At 34.4% G+C, this 20,784-nt stretch overlaps 1 protein-coding gene across 2 annotated transcripts in view; it reads left to right on the top strand.

Moving 5' to 3' along the window:
* The first annotated feature begins 4,038 nt into the window (after nucleotides 1-4,038).
* The window catches only part of LOC306864912 (phospholipase D1-like), a 32,048-nt gene continuing 15,302 nt past the window's right edge, over nucleotides 4,039-20,784 (top strand). The window contains exons 1-11 of one of the 2 annotated variants that reach the window (XM_079409201.1): nucleotides 4,039-4,146; nucleotides 14,735-14,911; nucleotides 16,518-16,684; nucleotides 17,234-17,376; nucleotides 17,955-18,066; nucleotides 18,144-18,209; nucleotides 18,295-18,353; nucleotides 18,441-18,533; nucleotides 18,659-18,811; nucleotides 18,892-19,041; nucleotides 20,524-20,607. In XM_079409201.1, coding sequence (XP_079265327.1) covers nucleotides 14,767-14,911; nucleotides 16,518-16,684; nucleotides 17,234-17,376; nucleotides 17,955-18,066; nucleotides 18,144-18,209; nucleotides 18,295-18,353; nucleotides 18,441-18,533; nucleotides 18,659-18,811; nucleotides 18,892-19,041; nucleotides 20,524-20,607 — 1,172 coding nt within the window. In that variant the 5' untranslated portion in view covers nucleotides 4,039-4,146; nucleotides 14,735-14,766. Of the gene's footprint in view, nucleotides 4,147-8,765; nucleotides 8,885-14,734; nucleotides 14,912-16,517; nucleotides 16,685-17,233; nucleotides 17,377-17,954; nucleotides 18,067-18,143; nucleotides 18,210-18,294; nucleotides 18,354-18,440; nucleotides 18,534-18,658; nucleotides 18,812-18,891; nucleotides 19,042-20,523; nucleotides 20,608-20,784 lie in introns of those variants that run through there. The other variant, XM_079409202.1, reaches the window with a different exon arrangement.

The following is a 20,784-nucleotide window of genomic DNA, read 5'->3' as shown; positions in this document are numbered from 1 at the left end:
AAAAAAATTAAATTAAATTAAAGCTATCTCCTGACTTTATATTACATTTACCATTTTTAGTCATTTTGGCCTTCATAACTGTTTTTTTATATAAACAAATGGAAGAGGCACACTGTAACTCTAAACTCATTTGTGTATTTCAGATGCTTTCATACCCAACAGCATCATGTTCAATGTGAATTATCATTTATGATGTATTCAGCTAGTAACTGTTGTTAGAACATTGTCATTTTTGCTACAATTTCACGTCAACAAAAAATAAAAGTACCTAAATGACACTTTTTTTTATGTAAAACCGTAATGGCATACATATAAGACCAAGCAGATAGTGGTAAAAAATATTAATTAAATAATACATAACAATTATATTAATAATAGTACTATAAATATTAATAAATACAATTAATAATAATAAATATACTAATATTAATGAAGATAACCTATTATTAAAAAGGTAATTTATAACAGCATAAGGTCCTATATGGAACTTTTAAATAATGATTTTTAATGGAATCTGATTTTTTATAAAATCTTAAGCTTTTCTTACAAGCCAAAGAACTGTTTGGCACTGTTAAAAACCATTTTTCTTAAGAGCGTAGGCCAGATTTTACAAAGGCTGTATTTTATTATTTTTTAAGAAGTCTGCATTTCAAAAGTGTCTATTTTAGATATAGGCATTTTTGAAAAATAAATTAGAAACCATATTTTTTTTTATCATAAAATATATTAGGGTAAATGTATTAAATGTCTTCTATAATTGTTTAAGTGTATAAGGATTTTGACCACACGATGGCAGCATTGTCACTTAGAAGACATCAGTTTTGGCGTCTGCATCTATCACAAGTTGCTAGCTCAAAATGTGTCAACATTGTTGAAAACATTTTATTTATTTTTAGAACCTTAAGATTTAATAAAGTAATTAATTAATTCTACCAATTTAGAGAACAATTTAGAGTACTGGGTTTCAATGTGAGGATTGTAAGAACAACCCTAACAAACAGAAAGTTGCATCTGGTTTGGTTTATAGATAATCTTTACTCTTCACTTACACACACACACACACACAATTTTGAAATACATGAAACATGATTTAACCATTATAATCCTTGACGCCAGACATTAAAAAAAAAGAAAAAAAGACCTCTAAAGAATGAACATACTTAAAATAAATAAATACAGAATTGTTTTAAAATTCAAATTTTGTTTTAGTAAAATGAGATCATTTGAAGCCTGTTTTCATTTATTTTTATTTTAGATTCTTTTTTATTTACAGAAATAATATTTTTTTATTGATTTTTATATACAGAAAATCTTAAAAGGAGTGCAGAGGTGAACTCTAATTCCTGTGAAGTAAATGAACTGATTTGTTTATTGATGGTAACACAAATATTTGGATCAGAACCTAATTATCTATGGAGCAATTCTTATTTGTTATCAGGGCGTGTATGTGAACGCAGGGTGGGCAGGCAGCTCACGGGGCTTTGAGACACAGCCGGCGGGTTCCGCTGCTGCTTGCATGGGTCTGTCGCAGGCTGATTCTGTAGACTTAAAATCATAGATTTCACGTTTGTGTTCGGTATTTGGACTGACAAATGTAACTGTGGAATAGTTAGATTGATAAGCTAGAAGTGAATGATTCAGATGCGACAACAGAGATATTGTAATATTCATTATGTATGACTGAACGTGTTTTTGGTTCTTCTAAAAGCGTTGTGACTAGAAGGGATACAGCTAAAACCGGAAGCTAACAATAAATTAAATTTTCTGTTTTATTAACGTCTACACCTAACGTTACCCTTAGTAGTGTTGTCACGATACTGAAATTTCTAACTTTGATACGATACCTTGAAAAATATCGATACTCGATACCATTTTCGATACCACGGCGAAAAAAACTGCCACAATATTAAGGGGGTAATTTTTTTAATTTAAAGATAAATGTAACAAGTCGAGAACATGTGGTATATTTTACATGAACAAAAAAAATTTCTTGAGGTACTGCATTTGTTGATTTATTTATTAATCTTTTATTAATCTTAGTTAAATGTTAATTGAAACTAACGTTTACTAATACATGTACTAATTAAAATCCAAAGTTCTATTTGTTGATATTCTCATTTGCTTCATAACCAAAATATTTCCAGATATAGGGCCCTATGAAATCAGTTTTATTTTTCCCCAAATTCCGTTAAATTTTTTTCTACATTCAATTTTTTCCATTTTAATTTTTCTGGACTCTTTTTTTTTTATGGTCAAATTAAATGCTATTAATCTAAAAGCATGTCTAATTCATTAAAATCATGAAAATTATACAATTTAACATTTAATTTATTAAAAGTGTAACAAAATGACACGTTTAGGGCCGTATGAAATGTTTTATTTTTTTTCTCACCTTATGTTTTATTGTTACCAAATTCTGTGTTTTAGCATGTCTATTAGGCTATTTGAATGCATACAAACAATTTTTATTTATTCTTACAGTAGCCTTATGAAGTGTATTTTCCCCCTCAGAAATGCTGTGTTGTGTATTTAAATTTTACTGGATATCAGATAAAGGCATAAAACAATTTTAATTCATTTATATTTGAATTAATGAAAATTAAACATTTACATTTTTGGCAAATGAAGGGATTTACTATTAAAATTAAAATATTTTGTGATTATTTCTTTAAAAAAATTAACAGTAGTAGTAAGTAGTAGTATTATGTACATTCTACTAAATAATAATATAGCCTATTTCTGGCACACAGTCTTTAATAGGCCGTAAATTAAACCGAACTTTTATTTTGACGGGTTGCCGTGAATACCTTTAAAGTTCTGTGTGTGTGTGTGATATGACGCTAGTTTTACTCAAATCAAATGGTAAAATGCTCGTAAAGTGCCTTTCAGATCAGTTCTGGAGATATTGTTGATGTATTTATGTCCTCATTGAGACAGCAGACGCTGAAATCACCGCGAGCGCCACATTAGTAAACACAACCGCACGTGCAGCACATTCACACAGAGACGCGCAGAACATGCAGGATTCATATTTAAATCGACTTTTGCAGCTTAATATTTACAGATACTAGTCCATATCGCGATTTGATTTAAGTGTAATGACCTACTTTTGATTAATTCATCCAAACTTTGACAAATTCCGTGACATTCCGCATTAAACTGTAAATTCCGTTTTTATGACTGGATTCCGTGCGCGTTCTCTGCATCGCGGAGATCATAGATCCCTACAGATAGCGCTCCTGCTGTGTTCTTTAACAACCAGAGCAGTCATCTTTCTATTCACTTCACTTTTGCTATTTAACCAGAGCGAAGGAGACGAGTGCGGTCACGTGTGGACGGTGTGGTGCTTGTCCACGCGCCTTTGGAGAGAAGTGAAAGTGACAGCTCGGCTAGTATCGGTGTATCGATACTTCGGGAAATTAATATTGGTACCGTTCAGATATTTCAGTATCGATATTTATCGAAATATCGATATTTTTGACAACACTAACCCTTAGCATAAACCTACCCCTTACAAAAATGCAAAAACAGTAATTATCGTTGTACAGTGTGACCAAAAAAAAAACCCTCTATATTGTTGTGCGCATGCCCATCCTTCTAGTCTTAACCTTTTAAAAGTCGTTCTGTAGCCTCGTAAAGGTTTGGAGAAGATTGACAGAATTCCAGAATTGGAACACTCGGCTCCAGATCCATCACGGGTTTTCAAAATTCCTCTGAGGAATACTGAGAGAAACCCACTTCGAGCGGAAAGTCCTCCCAGAACACTTCTGGTCACATAAATCGCTATGAACAAAAAACAATCCGAGTGATATATACATTTATCAATAAGACTTCTTGGTTAATCAAATTTGGGGACCTTTACATCCCATAAACTATTGAATAAATATATGGTGTACCTTTTACTTTCTTAATGTATTTAGGAAGCCAGAATAAAAACAAATATAAGCGTGTGAACATTCTAACTGTTATTTTTAAGGCTATTAATAACATCTCTGAGGGTGTGGACGTCCATGCATAATTAAAATGGGCGGGTCCAACAGTGCAGAAGAGCAAGCGCGAGCCGCTTGGAGTATTCGCGTTCGCCTCCTCTTTATACTTGAGAAGCAGATTCACAACAGCACGGACGTGCCTTCAGTTCTTTAGCAGGTATGTTAACGTTACTTTGTATGTTCTTAGGGTAGAAATGATCTGAGTAAGTTTTAACACGCGGAAAAGTAATGACATCTTGGCTGAGTACAAGGCTAGACCTCAATGCAGTGTACTGTAGAGTGACAGGTTTGAAACGCATGGCTACAGAAGGTGGCAGCCATATGTTGCCTCTGGACTGCATCACATCAGATGAGTGTACGAAAGAGACACATTGGGATTTAATGTGTGTAGATTAGCTACGGTAAGAACTTGAGTGAGACACCTTTCAAATAATGCAGTTATGTTTCGATTGCCCACACCCATTGATTTTTGCAAGGCAAGCAACCTGCTGTACCTGCAGGGCAACTTCGGAAACTGGAACTGATTCTTAGTTGCAATAGCTGCTACAACTGATTGATGGGTTTAAGATCAATGCTAACAAACAAAAGAGAAAGCTGTGTGTGCTTCATTGAATGCTAATATTTTATTGGAACCTCATTTCTATGACCTACATCCTTTTGACCTTTTCTCATAAAGAGGCTCTTAAAAATATTTTCCACAAAATAACCATTTTTATTTCCCCAAATAAGCTTCCAGGGAACAGTTCTTAAAAATAAAATAACCTTTCTTCTTTGTGTGAAGAAATTTTAATAATCTAATTACAATAATTGAATAAAAGTAACAATTTGTACTCTTGAAAGGTTCCATGCATGTTAAAGGTTCTTCATGGAACTACATTGATGCCAATATATATATATATATATATAAAATGATAATTTATTTATTTTTATAGGAGATCATGATCCGCACTCACGAGAACAGTCTTCTTTTTACGTTTTGTTTTATATTCATCACTGATGGGGAAAGACTATTTTAATTAATTTATTTATTTATTTTCCCCATTTGATTTGCCTGTGGATTGTGGTCTGGACAATTCCTGGTTGGTTTTGTGAGATTTATCCAAAAAATGTGCGATGAGTAGCCTGTGTTTCATTTCCTAGATTAATATGCTACAAAATCTATTTTAGGATTGGCAAATGAACCTTTACATAAACATGGATTTTATTATAATCATTTTGTATTGCATAGTCCTGCAAAGTGTGTGTGTGGTCCGTTTTGTTTCTTGTCATATCAGTAGGATCCCTTCAAGGATCTGGGCACAGAATGGGAGTGTATGGTTGACTTAGTGGGAAGGTGTTTGACGTGTGTTTCGCATTGTATTTTACACTTTGTACTCTAATGAGGCTAACTTCCACTTCTGACAACAACACACATTTAGATAGTGTGTATGTATTGAGTAGAGACCATAATTGTGTACTACTGCACAGGTGTGGTTTCTGAGTACTACAGCCGGGGATCATGAGATAACAGGTCCATTGATTACAGCAGCATTGTCAGATGATAATGCTGATGTTATACAGGAGGTGACGCCTAATCTGTATGTCATATCTGCTGTACGTTACATCGATAAAAGTGTTGCCAAGCTACAAGAGTTGCTAAACTGTCTTTTCCCCTGTAGCGACATGAACCTTCCTCCTCTTTTATTGAACACAGGGGGCTGTACGAGACGAGTAACCACTTTTGCATGCTGGCCACATGAGCAAGTTCAGAGAAAACTGTCTTTGGGTGGCACTGGTGGTGGTGTGTGCACTCATTGTGGTTAATGTGCATCATCATGCTTTGGATCCTTTTTACAGTGCACATGAAACCATTAGGCTCCTAGTTGTATATCTCAGAACCTGTAAGGAGAGGTGAAAAATTAAGTAATTTAGTGATATGACAAAGCATGTGCGTTGGGCTTGAGGAAAGAGGAAATGGAGCTTGTGGTCTATGTGTAATTGTCATTTTTTTTCTCGAGGGACAGGAAGTTGAGTTCAAGTGAGGATGAGCAATAGATCCTAAGATACACAGTGTTGATGTTTCATGTAGAGTCATTTATTACGAAATAATGTACAAAATATGGATGTAGTGATTCAGTGCACTGACTGTACAGAGCTGGAGAGCTTGTGTGGTTTTGTTAGCCGTTTTAGATTTGTAGTGTTTGTTGATATGCATTTGTGAGCCACTTTCAATAAGACAGGAATGTCTGCCAGTTTAATGAAAGTCCTGTGACTAGACACACACCCAGTCTCTCTGTCTTTAGTTTAACATAATAAACAGACGCTGTCTTGCATCATGAGTAAACCGGAATAGTCATTTAAAGGAATAGTTCACCCAAAACTCACCCTTAGGCCATCCAGTCCACTTGCTCACCAAAGGATCCTCTGCAGTGAATGGGTGCCGTCAGAATGAGAGTCCAAACAGCTGATAAAAACAACAACACAAGTAAATCCACATGACTATAGTCCATCCAAACTGTGTTTCTAATAAACAATGCATTAACTGATGGACTGGAGTTGTGTGGATTACTGTGATGCTTTTATCAGCTGTTTGGACTCTGATTCTGACGGCACCCATTCACTGCAGAGGATCCTTTGGTGAGCAACTGATGTAATTCTACAGCTCTCTAAATCTGTTTATTAAAAAGGAGAAGTTTAGTTTGACACAACAGCAACAGCAGACAGATACTGAGCAGCATAACAGTGTTTATTAGGGATGACAGAATTGCAATTAGCAGAACTGTTGTTAAATTAAATGACAAGCAGTGTTTAATCAAATCACAGTGAGTTTAACAATATTAAAGTCACTTGCTTGTAGGCAGAGAAAATAAAAAATGCAATACATGTCAGTCACAACTAGAGTGCGCTTGTTCCAAAGATTTACCCTTGATCATGTCTGCTCTGCAGTGTATAGAATAATACATTAGGGAAATCTCTTTAGGGAACCGGTGGAATGCAGTGATGATCCAAACAACATGGAGATGCTTGTCTGAATAATTTAGCTGTAGTCATAACGGAGTAATAATGGTTCTGTGTGGAGTTACTGCGGATGTGCTCAGCAGTGTCATATGTATCTGCTCTGAGCATTAGTTGGTAACATGTTTTCATTGTGCATTGATGTTCAATACAAAAATAAATAAATAAGGGAAGAAATTTCTGGTGGTGGTGTGCTAGCCCTCCTCTGTAATTCTTTATATAAGCCCATTATAAAAACAGTAGGCAGGATGCATTCTGTTGGACATGCAGTTAATATATCACCAGCACACAGTGCCTGGATAAAACCGATCAACATAGATAGATGGCTCCGTCTAATGTTGTTCAAGGGTGGGAATGACTACAGAACAAAGCTTGTTTTAGATTCTAAATTGAAGATTAATTTCTGATCTGTGCATGATGCATACAGTAAATGATTTACAGGTTTGTTGCAGCATTTCAATTAATGTTTAATTTGAAACAAATTTACTAGAATTAGTCTCTAGATTTTTTTTATGATGGAATTTACATTCAGATCAAGGGAATTGATCGATTACGTTATATTTTTTATTTTAACAAAATGATTTTATTAAAGCAATAGTTCACCTCAAAAATGAAATTCTGTCATCGTTTACTCGAGCAAAATTTGAATATCAGTGCTGAAACAGTTGTACTGCTTCATGTTTTAATGGAAACTACAATACTTTTTTTCCCCTCAAATTCTTAAATGAATGGTAAAAAAAGAACTTATTTGAAATATAAATCATGTAATATAAAAAAATCTTTTTGATCTGAAAACATTGAATGATAGTGATATTTATAATTTTTAATTTTAATACTTATTTTACTTATTTTGCAATGTAGGCATCACAAATTGCAAAAAGCATGTAAATACAATAATACAGTACTAGATGAATATTATTAATATTATTTAAGGCCAGGACCAAAATGCAACAATATTTTACACCAATTTTAATAAAATGTATAAATAGTGTATCCCTAAAATGTGGCTTGAAAAAAAAGTCCCTTTATTTATGGTTGTTGATGACTAAATATAACACTTGGTTAGAGATGTAAATAAGGGTTGTGTTATCTCATCCAATGTAATATGAGTTGTTCATATTATGGCTACTGGTTGTGTTTGTGTAAAGAAACATCGCAGTTATGTCCTTTATCACATTTAACCATCTATAGTGGTCGTTTTTGTTACTTTCTACAGTATCTCAGGTTTCCATCACCGCTGAAAGAGCCACAAGTGTTCCATTTCAAACATGTGGGTGTGTATGGACTGTCATGTCATCTGCCATGCAGTCCTACCAGGAGATGAACATTTAATAACAGCTTTCTCCCAGAGAACAACAAGCACTGTGGGCTCAAACGCTGCTTTGCTGCTTTATTTTAAATGCTATAGGAGTCCAGAAGCTGGTGTGCATCCATTAGATTGATGGGTTAAAATGCAAATAAAAACAAATGAAAGCTGTGATGAACTTTGTGTGTGGACTCAATCCACTCGGCGATAAGAGGGGGAGATAAGTGTTATATAAGATGTTGGCCCTGAATCATCTGGCAAATATTAACTTAAATGGCACTTTTGAGCATGAAATGTCAGTCTCCAAGAGGAGAGATAAAAAAGCACATCCCACACAAAACATATGGCATAAGAAACATGTTGGTGCATATCTTGTAAGGCTAGTAAGGCTCCTCCTCCTCTTGGCATGTGACTACTGTTTCAGCCCCCATTTTTCTTGGACATATACTCCGACACGCACTGCTGTTTGCCTGTGAGCGCTGTATCAGTGTGTTTGACTGTATTACACGCTTCTGCTTAGTTTTACTTTTCTGGAGAGAAGAAGAAGCTGAGGATAACAGAAATGATGGGGGCATATCTGCCTGTGCGAGGGCAGGTGAGTGAACATTCTTTAACGTCAATCAAATTTATTGTCATAGCAACTCTGCATATTTTTAAATGGACATTTAATCCTCTTTTTAAATAGTTGAAATGATATTTTCTCATCTCTCTGCTGTCTATTAAAAGAGAGAGAGATGCATTTCAAGCAGGCAGAAATAAGGAAGGAACTCTTCTGCTCTGGGTCACTTGTGATTTGTTTTTTGTTTTTTTTATACAACATGTGTGACTGCTAGTCTGAAAATGCGTGCACACTGAGCCATCAGAAAGATCTGCGTTTGCAGATTGAAATTAAAACGGCTGTCTTTATAGAGAGCAGTGTATTCCTCCAACAGCGCGTGCTGTCCACCTACCTGTGTCTGGTGGCTCGTGCTTTACACCAATACTTGAAATATACATTGTAAACATTGCCTTGGATTGCATTTGGTTCGAATGTGGCTTGCTGGAGCATTTTTTTTTTCAGTGCAGAACATGGTTCGTATTTTACCAATTATAAAAATAAGGTTTCACGCACCAGCAATGTTTGGGAAAATGGCTTCATGTAAGATACAATGGCAGTGAAAAGTTCGGACACTTGAGTATTTTTAAAGGTGATACAGGAAGCATGTTATAAAGGACATAAATCAGCATATCATAATATGTGACCCTGGACCACAAAACCAGTCATAAGGGTAAATTGTTCGCAATTGAGATTTATACATCATCTGTATTGAGATTAATACATTTTCCATCACAGAAATAAATTACATTTTAAAAATGTAAGTCTGTAAAATGTATGTCTTAAGTGTCAATTTTCTGAAATTTAGATTTATACATAATCTGAAAGCTGAATAAATATGCTTTCCATTGATGTATGGTTTGTTAGGATCCGACAATATTTGGCAGAGATACAACTATTTGAAAATCTGGAATCTGAGGGTGCAAAAAAATCTAAATGCTGAGAAAATTGCCTTTAAAGTTGTCCAAATGAAGTTCTTAGCAATGCATATTATTTATGAAAAATTCAGTTTTGATATATTTACAGTAGGAAATTTACAAAATATCTTCATGGAACATGATCTTTACTTAATGTCCTTATGATTTTTGGCATAAAAAAAAAAACAATACTTTTGACCCATATAATGTATTTTTGGCTATTGCTACAATCATATACCCCAGCGACTTAAGACTGGTTTGGTGTTTGGTGGTCCAGGGTCACATATTGTAGTATTTTATCTAGCAATACTATACAAATATTCTCACTGCAAAAATGTATATGTTTACCTCCATTTTTTCATGTTCACATTTTTTGTGAAAAAGTGGTGCTGAGAGATCGTGATATACAAGGATCAGGTTTAGAATTACAATACACAAATACACCTAAAGAATCTCAATATAATCGTATCCTGACCCAAATATGAATATAATATTGTATTTTCTCTTTCATTCATTCTTAATTTCTCTATTTCATGTTATTTGAAACTTTATGGAAGTGTGTTTGTATCAGGGTAGGTGTTTCTGTCATAGTTTATGTTTGATGTAGTCAAACCGGTATTACCACAACAACGTCACCTCTCTGCACAACAGCAATCTTCTGCATATTTACTGTTATAGAGGGACATGTTTCATCAGGTTGCTCCACACACAAGGACACAGTGGCCCCTTTTCCTGCTTCTATGTTTGAAAAGTCTCAGTCACTTGCCAGTTAAACGGATACCTTTCATTGAGCACTATTGGCTGTGCATTACTTACAGGAATAGTCCCATTGGAGCAACCTGTGGAACAATGGATGGGTCAGTAACTCGCCAGTTCCTGGATTGCCTTTAACTATTGAGGATGCATTCTTTATTTTTTTTACTAAAAGCCAGATTATAAATGATTAAGGTGCGTTCATAAACTCAGCAGAATCATGTGTGATTGGTTATAATGCACAACACTGTAAAAAACATGTAAAAAGAAATACGATGGAAGAAATAAGCCCTAATATTAATTAGATAGTAATACTAGCCTGATAATAATCAGCATATCATCAAAGGCATCAGCTATAGACGATATCTCTGACTATCGTCAATACATGATACTATCGTCTGTGGCACAAGCCTATTTGGGATCCCTTATCCATTTGATTTTAGCATTAGATTTATTGTCTCACAGGTAGAAAATCATAATTCTGCTTGCTTAGAGAATTAATAGCACTGCCTTCCAAATCAAGCCTCATGATTTAGTTATCGGTCATGTTTGTAGCACATGTGCATGATTTTCAACAATCTCCTGAGTACTGTGCAATCTTTCCCCAAGACATTTTAAACACCTTTGAAATGGACACAGGCCACTGAATGTATTATGTACCTACTGGATTAGATGAACTAGATAAACAGTCTTCAGTGTGCTTCATTTTGACACTTGAAGCAGCATGAGGCTGGGTGTTGAGAGCTTGAGGGTGTTTATATTGTAGTGGTGGGAATCTGCCTTTGAAGCTGCTCTGCGGTCGAGTTCCTTTATTTTAAGTAGTCGATCTATCATCGTCCGCCTTCACACGTACAGGTGCATCGGTGAAAAAACAGGAGGTTTCCACAACTGTTGGAATGTGTGTTTGCGCTCCTCATCTTATCAGAAATGAACTGTTTCCACATTCTTTTGGAGGTGAAACTTTCTCAGCAAAAGTGAATGGCAGTACGAGAAGTGTGAATTTGTGTTTTGCTGACTATTGAAGCTGTCCGTTGTTCCTCAAACGTGAGATATGCATATTTGTGTACTAGAACTCAAGGTTATTTGACTGTCTGATTTGCATAAAACGAGGAATATTTGAATAAAGTCTTTGACCTTCACATATCCGTGTGTCTGTGGCTTTTACATGGATTTTTAGGGAAAACTTTGTCTAATGTTTGTCCTCTTACCGTTGTAGAACATTATTCATGGCGCTAATCCTATGTGATTTGTTACCTTGGCAAATGTGCTTTTTTAACTCTTGTTACTCACAGCAACCTGTTTATGGCTGTTTATAGTAGGTTTCCATTCATCACTGTAATATGAGCCATTGAGCCTCCATTTACCAAATTGAGCTTTTCTTTTTGCATACCAGGATGTGAATTGGTGGACGAGAGCCAATTCAGCGATAATGCTGCATCTCTCAAACAGCTGAAAGCCTCTGATCTGTCTCTTCAAAGCGTCCTTGAAACACATTTAGTCCACAGATGCAGATACACTTATGTTTTTCAGAATTTGAGATTTAGTATGAATGTGTGATATCATCCATTGATCGATCTATATTTAATTGTGCATGCTCATTTCCCCTATTTTTACAATTATTTGATCATTTTCGCTTTCATCTAATGCTTAGTTTAAAAAAAAGAAAATTAAAAAGACATTAAATAATAATTTAATGTCACATTAATAAATGGAACCTTTAGCAAATCTCTAAATTAATATACTTTTTATAATGTGATGCCTATTGGAGTATTTAAAAAGATTGCATTAAGTTTTTAGTGTTTTATTTTTTTATTTATTTAGACAAAATATCATAGAATTTTTATATCAACCATTTATTGGCCATAGCATGAAAATACTTATAAAAATTATTATACTTAAGTGTACTTAAGTCTGTATGATTTTCTAATCTCGAATTTTGGCATGGGTCTCTGCTTTATTTAAAGCATGGCAATAGCAAGTCCTATCCCAAGAAGCATATCAGTTTTCCAAAAATAATTTGTCTAAGAGAGAAATATCACGTTGACTAGAGATTGCTAGTGTCAGACTGATTCTTTTATACCTCGATACCTTTGCCCAGGTTGATGTGATGCTGCAGTATTATGTTCTTTAAAATGAGCTTCTCTTCAACAGCCTTTGCATCAGAGTCATCTTAAAGGAAGGAAGGGCAGATCTATTTTCATCCTGCTTTTGTGGTTATGAAAATCCACTATTTTGTAATCACACTCTACGTAAGCTAACAGCTCATTCAGCAGAGAAGTGTCTGAACTATTACTGGAGATGTGATGATTATAATGGGCTTTGATGGCTCCAGGTCACATCCATGGAAACAAGAGTTGTGCTTCAACAGGACTTCACTCTGAGAGTGTCTAACAAGCCCGATTCCATCATAGACAAGCAAAACACTCACCTGGACGCCACAGACTCACTCACATGACACATACACAGCATGTCAAGTGTTAAAGGAATCATAATGTTGTCCAATATGAGGTCTAGATTAAACGATAGTCTTAAGAGATCATTGCAAATGAATCATCCATCCTCATTATTTTATTTAGTTCTGCCACTGATATGAAGAGTGAATGATTTAAATTTAGTGCTGACACATTCTTTCATTTTACAGAGATGTGACGTGCCATTAGTAAGACACATGCGGCATCTCCACCAGAATTTCCTGATGAATTTCTTATAAATCAAACATGATATGAGGATATGAAAATGGAAGATATGCTCAATATGAAATTTACCATGATTACAATATACGCTACTGTTGAAAATTGTGGGGTCAGTGAGATGAAAAAAGTCATTTATGCTCCTAAAGGCTGCAGTTATTTGATCAGAAATGCAGTAAAACAGTAATATTGTTAAATAATATGTGACCCTGGAGCACAAAACCAGTCTTAAGTCGCTGGGGTATATTTGTAGCAATAGCCAAAAATACATTGTATGGGTTAAAATGATCGATTTTTCTTTTATGCAAAAAATCATTAGGATATTAAGTAGAGAGCATGTTCCATGAAGATATTTTGTAAATTTCTTACCTTAAATATATAAAAACTTAATTTTTGATTAGTAACATGCATTACTAAGAACTTAATTTGGACAACTTTAAAGGCGATTTTCTCAATATTTTGATTTTTTTTGCACCCTCAGATTCCAGATTTTTAAATAGTTGTATCTCGGCCAAATATTGTTGGATCCTAACAAACCATACATCAATGGAAAGCTCATTTATTCAGAAAAATTGACACTTAAGACATACATTTTACAGACTTTACATTCTTAAAATGTAATTTATTTCTGTGATGGAAAAGCCTAATTTTTCAGCAGCCATTACTCCAGTCTTCAGTGTCAAATGGGCTTTCTGAAATCATTCTAAAATGCTGATTTGGTGCTCAAGAAACATTTCTTACAATCAATGTCGAAAACGATTGTGCTGCTTAATATTTTTGTGGAAACTGTGCTACATTTCTTTCAAGATTTTTTGATAAATAGAAAAAAAACATTCATTATAAATAGATATTTCATACGGTAATATGTCCTTGCTGAATGAAATTATTAATTTCTTTAAAAAAAAAAAATCTTACTGACCCCAGACTTTTGAATGATGGTGTTCTATAACACTGTTATGGACAAAAATGCCTTTTCAGTGATTTTAAATAAAAAAAATATAATTTTTGTCTCTTTCATTGGACGGTGCAAAGCAAATGTGCATAGGCCAAAGGTGAGGTTTGTTTTTACATTAATGAATGTTTCTGTGGGACATGCAGCTTATCTGGACAAAAGGGGGATTTTTTGTTTTGTATGTGATATATTTATGCATCTAAAACCTTTTTGTGAGCTGTTAGAAGGAAAGAGGAACAGGATGGAGTTGCAGACTGCCGTCTATTGTTGTCCCCAGTTTAGTTATGGTCAGCAGAGTCTTGTCTCCTGTTTAGGTCTGAATGAGTTACTTTAATCCTCATTTCACACCCTCCAAAAACAAGTCACACCACACATGCTCACATATGTTTGTTTGACATTCCCTATTGTGGAGACAATATTCAAACAATCATATCTCGTACCATTCCATGAATATTTGAAGGATTTATGGCTTTTTCTAAAAAGCAAACAGTTTTAATACTTCCTCATTTCTCCTAACAAAGTGTTGTGTGTCTTAAAGGAGTGCCCTGGCCGGCTGGCCGATTGTTAGCCATGCTGCGACAGCAAGAACCCATGGTCAGCACCCTGCATCTGGTGGCCAATGATATGACAGATATCATGGAGAACTTGGACACACGAGAACTCGACATTGGCGATGGGGAAGAGGAGTTTGACGGCCAGGACCCCAATAGTGCAGGTAAAAGAAACAATGGCGTAAACTCACTAAATAATCTTTATAAATTAATCTATATTAATATAAAACTACAGAGGAAAGACAAAAATGAAGATAGAAATTTGCTGAGCTTTTTTTTTTTTATTTTAATTTTTTTTTAATGCTCAAAAACAGTATACAAACAGTAATACAACCATCAACAAATAAAAATGATAGACAATGACAATTAAATAAAAGGAAAATAAATAAAGAAAAGAAAAGAGGAGTTTTAATATATATATATATATATATATATATATAATATATTAGGCTACAAACTGAAAAAACAACAATGAGACTTGCATATCATTAAAGATAGGAAAAGACAAACAGATAAAAAAATTTTAAAGCTTTTTTTTGTTCTTAGACAATTGGATCAATGAAAGTGTTGCTCCAATTCTTTCATGAAAACAAAAGAGAGGTCTAGACTCGCCGAACTTTGGCAGGAACAGCGAGCGCCGGTGCACTCACTTGCTCTTAAAATACTCCCTCATTTTTGGTCATACAGATAATAGTAATACACCTTTCGAATCTGTAAAGACTCACTCTACGTTTATTTGTGTGCACTCACAATACCACGCTTTTGTAAAGTAATGAAATCAAACAGGATGCGCTTTCTGCCATTTCGGTTTCTGTGAACTTGAGCGCGAAATAAAATATAAAAAATTAAAATATATCTATATAAAGTGAAATGTCCACTTTCAGATTATGTAATCCTCAGATTAAGTAATCCGTATGAAACATGCAGACACCGTTACTGCAGAGATGACGAGTCAGTGTCTCAGCCTTCATCTCTTAAACCGAGAACAAAGAAAGCACTGGTTTATCAAATTAGTAAAATAATAATGCAGTCTCCTTACTGTTTTTTTTTTCCTGAGACATTCATAATCATTACTTCTGCCGGTGCGCTGTGGCAAGCTTTATGCATGTGCTTGAGCGCTTATTAGACTATGTAGGCAATTAAAGGCTAATTATAATTATGATTTAAATGGTTTATTAATAAACGTGCGATTAGTCGACTAATGCTTCAAATGGATGACTACTAGTCGACCAGAAAAATCCTTAGTCGAGGACAGCTCTAAATATATATATATATATACTAATATCAAATTATATTGATGTATGCTACCATTTGGGTTTAGTGTTTTTTAAAGAAATTAATACTTTTATTCAGCAAGAAAACAGAAAACATTACATTTCAAATAAATGCTGTTCTTTTGAACTTTTTATATATTAAAGAATTCTGAAAATCATGGTTTGCAGAAAAATATTAAGCAGCACAACTGTTTTCAACAGTAATAATAATAGTTATCTTTCTTGAGAAAGAAATCCGTATATTTGAATGATTTCTGCAGGATCTTGTGACACTAAAGACAGCATTGGCTGCTGAAATTTCAGCTTTGCATCACAGGAATAAATAACATTTTAATATACTGTATGTTCAAATGACTGTTTTCATTGTAGTTTTGATTAAAAACTTGTGAGCATAAGGGACAGCTTTTAAATACAAAAAAGTCTTACCAACCCCAAACTTTTGAACACAAGTGTATATAACTGTCAGAAATTAATTTGAAATATTTTTTCCCCACAGAAAACCGCATCCCCTTCTCAGCAGTGTATAAAACAGTAGGCTTTAAAGAGACCGAGATGCGTGTATTTCTTACTGCGCTTCCCATCACCGCCAAAATCCTGGAGGTGGAACGCTTCACTTCTGCACAGGATCGCTTCAACATCACCTCCCAGAGAAGCGTCTCTAAGGTGAGATCTCCCACTCCCGTTCCCCTTCATGAAGTGTTAGTATGTGGGCTGAGGAGGTATATTTGTTGCCCAGGAGATTTAGAGGTTGCCAAGGCAATTTACATGTTGCCCTGGAGATTCGGACACTATTTACGAAAATACTTAGCACATGCAAAATAGTTTTTCAGAAGAATAATGACAAAAGGCCCTGTTAATGAATCTAATGAAGACTCATCCCTCGTTTTTGGAAAAAGTTTATTAAATGTTTAAATAGTTGAAATATTTAGGAAATGGTTAATTATGTCCCCTCCATCATGTCGTTCTAAACCCAACTGCTGTTATTTTTTTCTTTGACTTTGACTTTACAATGACCATGGTGACCATCTGTCAAGGTCCAAAAAGACACAATAAAAACACCATCAGTTACATGTTTATTGTTGTTTTTTGTTGTCCAATTCTACTTTTGTGTTGTTCAGAAAACAGCATACCATTTTGAACTACATGAGGGTGAGTAAATCATAAAATAATTAATTTTATTTATCCCTTTTTCTATTGGTTGTTTGTGTCCAGTCGCTTCCTGCAGTGTTTAAGATAGAGATGAGACATGGAAACTTCACCTGGTTGGTGAAAAGGAAGGAGAAACATTTTATGGAGCTTCACAGGGAACTACGCACCTACAAGACCTTCCTCAGAATTCCACTGCCGTCCCGCAGGTGACTAATATTCATTTAATTTATATTATATTATATTAGATTTTTTTTACATGTACTTACTTTCATATAAACAATAAATTATGTATAATAACATGCAAGTAACCCTAAGCCAAACCCTAATCCTATATCTAACCATATAGTAAGTACATAATTAATTAATATTACTCAGCACTTATATAAAACTACACTGTAACAAGGACACCTTAAAATAGTGTAGCCTTATTTTTTTTCAGTCTCTTATGCTCAAATTTGATTAAAAATACAGTAATAAAAACAGTGATATTGTATTTTAATATTTTTTTAAACTGTAATCGAATTCTGTGACAGCAAAGCTGAATATTCAGCAGCAATTTCAGTTTCACATGATCCTTCAGAAATCATTCTAATAAGCTGATTTTGTGCTCAAGACACATTTCTTATTATTAACAATGTTCAGCAGCATTTATTGGATGTAGAAGTATGTTTATAGGTAACTTTATAAATGTCTTTACAGTCACTTTCAATCAATTTAAAGCATCCTTGCAATCTTAAGATCTCTTCCTCTGTCTTTGCCATTTTTTTCTTCGTTCGGTCAATAGTCACGCTGAGCGGAGGCACACTATAAGCAGGAACCTTGAACGGAACATGCCAAGTCTACCCCGGGGAGGAGGCGAAGAACTGGCCAGAGAAGAGCAAGTGTCTAGTCGAAAAGTCAGTTTCCTGTTTCACTGATACACTGCTGACAACATCATATGATTGGTGTCTTACTATTGTGATTTCCTTTACAGAGACAACTTGAAGACTACTTGAATAAGCTGCTTAAAATGCCAATGTATAGAAACTACCATGCAACAGTATGTGTATATTTGGATTTTGTACAATATTTCAGTCCATATGTTGTATACATGCATTAACAACCTGTTCTGTTTCGTGCCATAGATGGAATTCATTGATGTGAGTCAGCTGTCCTTCATTCATGATTTGGGACCAAAAGGCTTGTAAGAGCTCTTTGTTTATTGGCTAATAATTATTTATAGATATATAATTGCATTTTGTGACATTTTGTGACCCTGTTTCCTTCACAGAGAGGGCACGGTTCTCAAAAGGTCAGGGGGTCACCGTATTCCTGGACTGAACTGCTGTGGCCACAGCAAAATGTGCTACCGCTGGTCTAAACGGTCAGTTTGGTGTCATTCATATTCAAACTATACAAAACAATCAACATGCAACTTACCCTGCTTTAAAATACAGCAAGATGATTTTCAAATAAAGACCCTTTTTTTCTTACTGTTGGTCTTTACAGGTGGATGGTGGTGAAGGACTCTTTCCTAGTCCTCATGAAGCCAGACTCGGGTGCCATCTCATTCGTCCTGCTAGTGGATAAGGCGTTTGGCATCAAAATGGACACTAAAGACACTGAGACAAAGCATGGTGTCCGCATAGACAGTCTGTCCAGGTGCGTGAACACACATGGTCAATGAGGCAGAATGTTGACATTTGTTTTGATAAAGTAAAAGAGCTTTTTGCTTTTTAAAGGGCTCTGGTGCTGAAGTTCACGAGTTACCGTCACGCCCGCTGGTGGGGGCAGGCCGTTGATGATTTTGTGCGCAAGTATGGCAGCAATTTCTTTAAGGAGCACCGCTTTGGATCCTTCGCCAATGAACAGAAGAATATCCCATCTAAATGGTAAATATAGCTTTTTACATGTATCCAGTGATTAAAAAGTTCATACCATAGATGCTTTGAGGTGTGTACTTTTGACTTGGGCCAATAAGCAACCACCTAGCAACACCCTGGCAACATCCCACTAAACCTTTTACACGGGCAGGAACCTCTCACATTTTCTTCAGAAAATGTCAAATACTAGCTAGCATTTAGATTTCGTATTATATATTATTATTTATTTAATGAAAAAAATAATTTGAAGCCCACTAAAGCTAACTTTTAGCTTATTAAACTTAAATGATTAAAACTTTTAGCTACATGTTTTTTGTATTACATTGTGTTATATGTTACATGTTATATTACTGATTATTATTATTATTATTGATTTATTGAATAAAAGGATCTTTAGGGTTTACAAAGCACACTAAAGCTAACTAATAGATTTTTTTTTTTTTTACAATTTTTATTTCAAAGATTGTCATACAGGTTAAGACAACAGTTCAATTTTTCATTATAACTGAAGGAAAATAAATAAAAAAATAATAATACATTAACTCAATTAATAGCTTATTAAAACGTTTATTTTATTTAAACTTAAATGATTAAACCTTCATTATTAAACTTATTATTATAAATTATAATATTATTAAACAATTTATTATATATTTTATCGTTTTTGTCAACAAATTTTTTATATATATTGTATATTGTATATTATATATAGTTTAGTTTTTTAGTAAATTATAATTTATTAGCCATTATTATGTTGTATTATATTAATTATTATTTCTTGAAAAAATTATAATTTGTTTACTATTATATTATTACTGATTACATTATTATATTCAGTTATTATTTTCTGAAAAAATTGTATATTTTAGTTTGTTTTATATTTTATTATAATATAGTAGCTATTGCATTGTTATATGACATCATGCTATATCATATCACTGATTATATTATTTTTTGAAAAAAATATATAATTTGAGTTTACTAAGCAAACCAAAGCTACCTTTTAGCTTTAGTTTTAAATTAAATTATATCAGCTAGTGTATTATATTATTGTACTGATTATATTATTATTTGTTTTCGGCTACAGTAATACGTTTCAAAACCATGCAGAAAATCAATAATGCATCTAGCAGAAGCAGGTCTCAAAGGTTTCCCAGAACAGATAAACATGTGAAAGCTTCAGCCGTCTGCCGCTGTGTCTTCGGGTGAAGCCTGTTTCACAGGAGTAACTTGAGAGAAAGAGAGGGAAAGTGTAACCATAGACTCCATCCTCTTTTGACCCTGTGGAGGAGTGAGATAGTATCTAGGGCGCAGCTTCACTGCTGGTCTGGCCAGATGATTTGTTGTTCATTGTTGCAGCATTAAGACCTATTAGTGTACTTGTTCTCTGAATAATGAAAATTATGTAATTAAGTTTGAGAAACAACAAGAGTGTGAGCTTGAGACTATCAGCCTTACCCATTGATTTGACTGGCTGGGTGTGTGTTTCAGGTATGTGAATGGGAAGCAGTACATGGAGGACGTGGCGAATGCGCTGGAGGAGGCAGAGGAGGAGATCTTTATCACCGACTGGTGGTATGTTGAGATAAAACCACTCCCGTACATTCTGCTTTCCTTTGGGTAATATAGATTTTAGAAGTAATGCACAGATTAGATGAATTGCATCGGTTAATATGTAACCCCTGGACCACAAAACCAGTCTTAAGTTGCTGGGGTATATTTGTAGCAATAGCCAAAAATACACTGTATGGG

This window comes from Barbus barbus (assembly GCF_936440315.1).
Source record: "Barbus barbus genome assembly, chromosome: 46".
NCBI lineage: Eukaryota > Metazoa > Chordata > Actinopteri > Cypriniformes > Cyprinidae > Barbus > Barbus barbus.
Note: the sequence above shows the minus strand (reverse complement) of the source record. Positions and strands in the feature narration are given on the sequence as shown.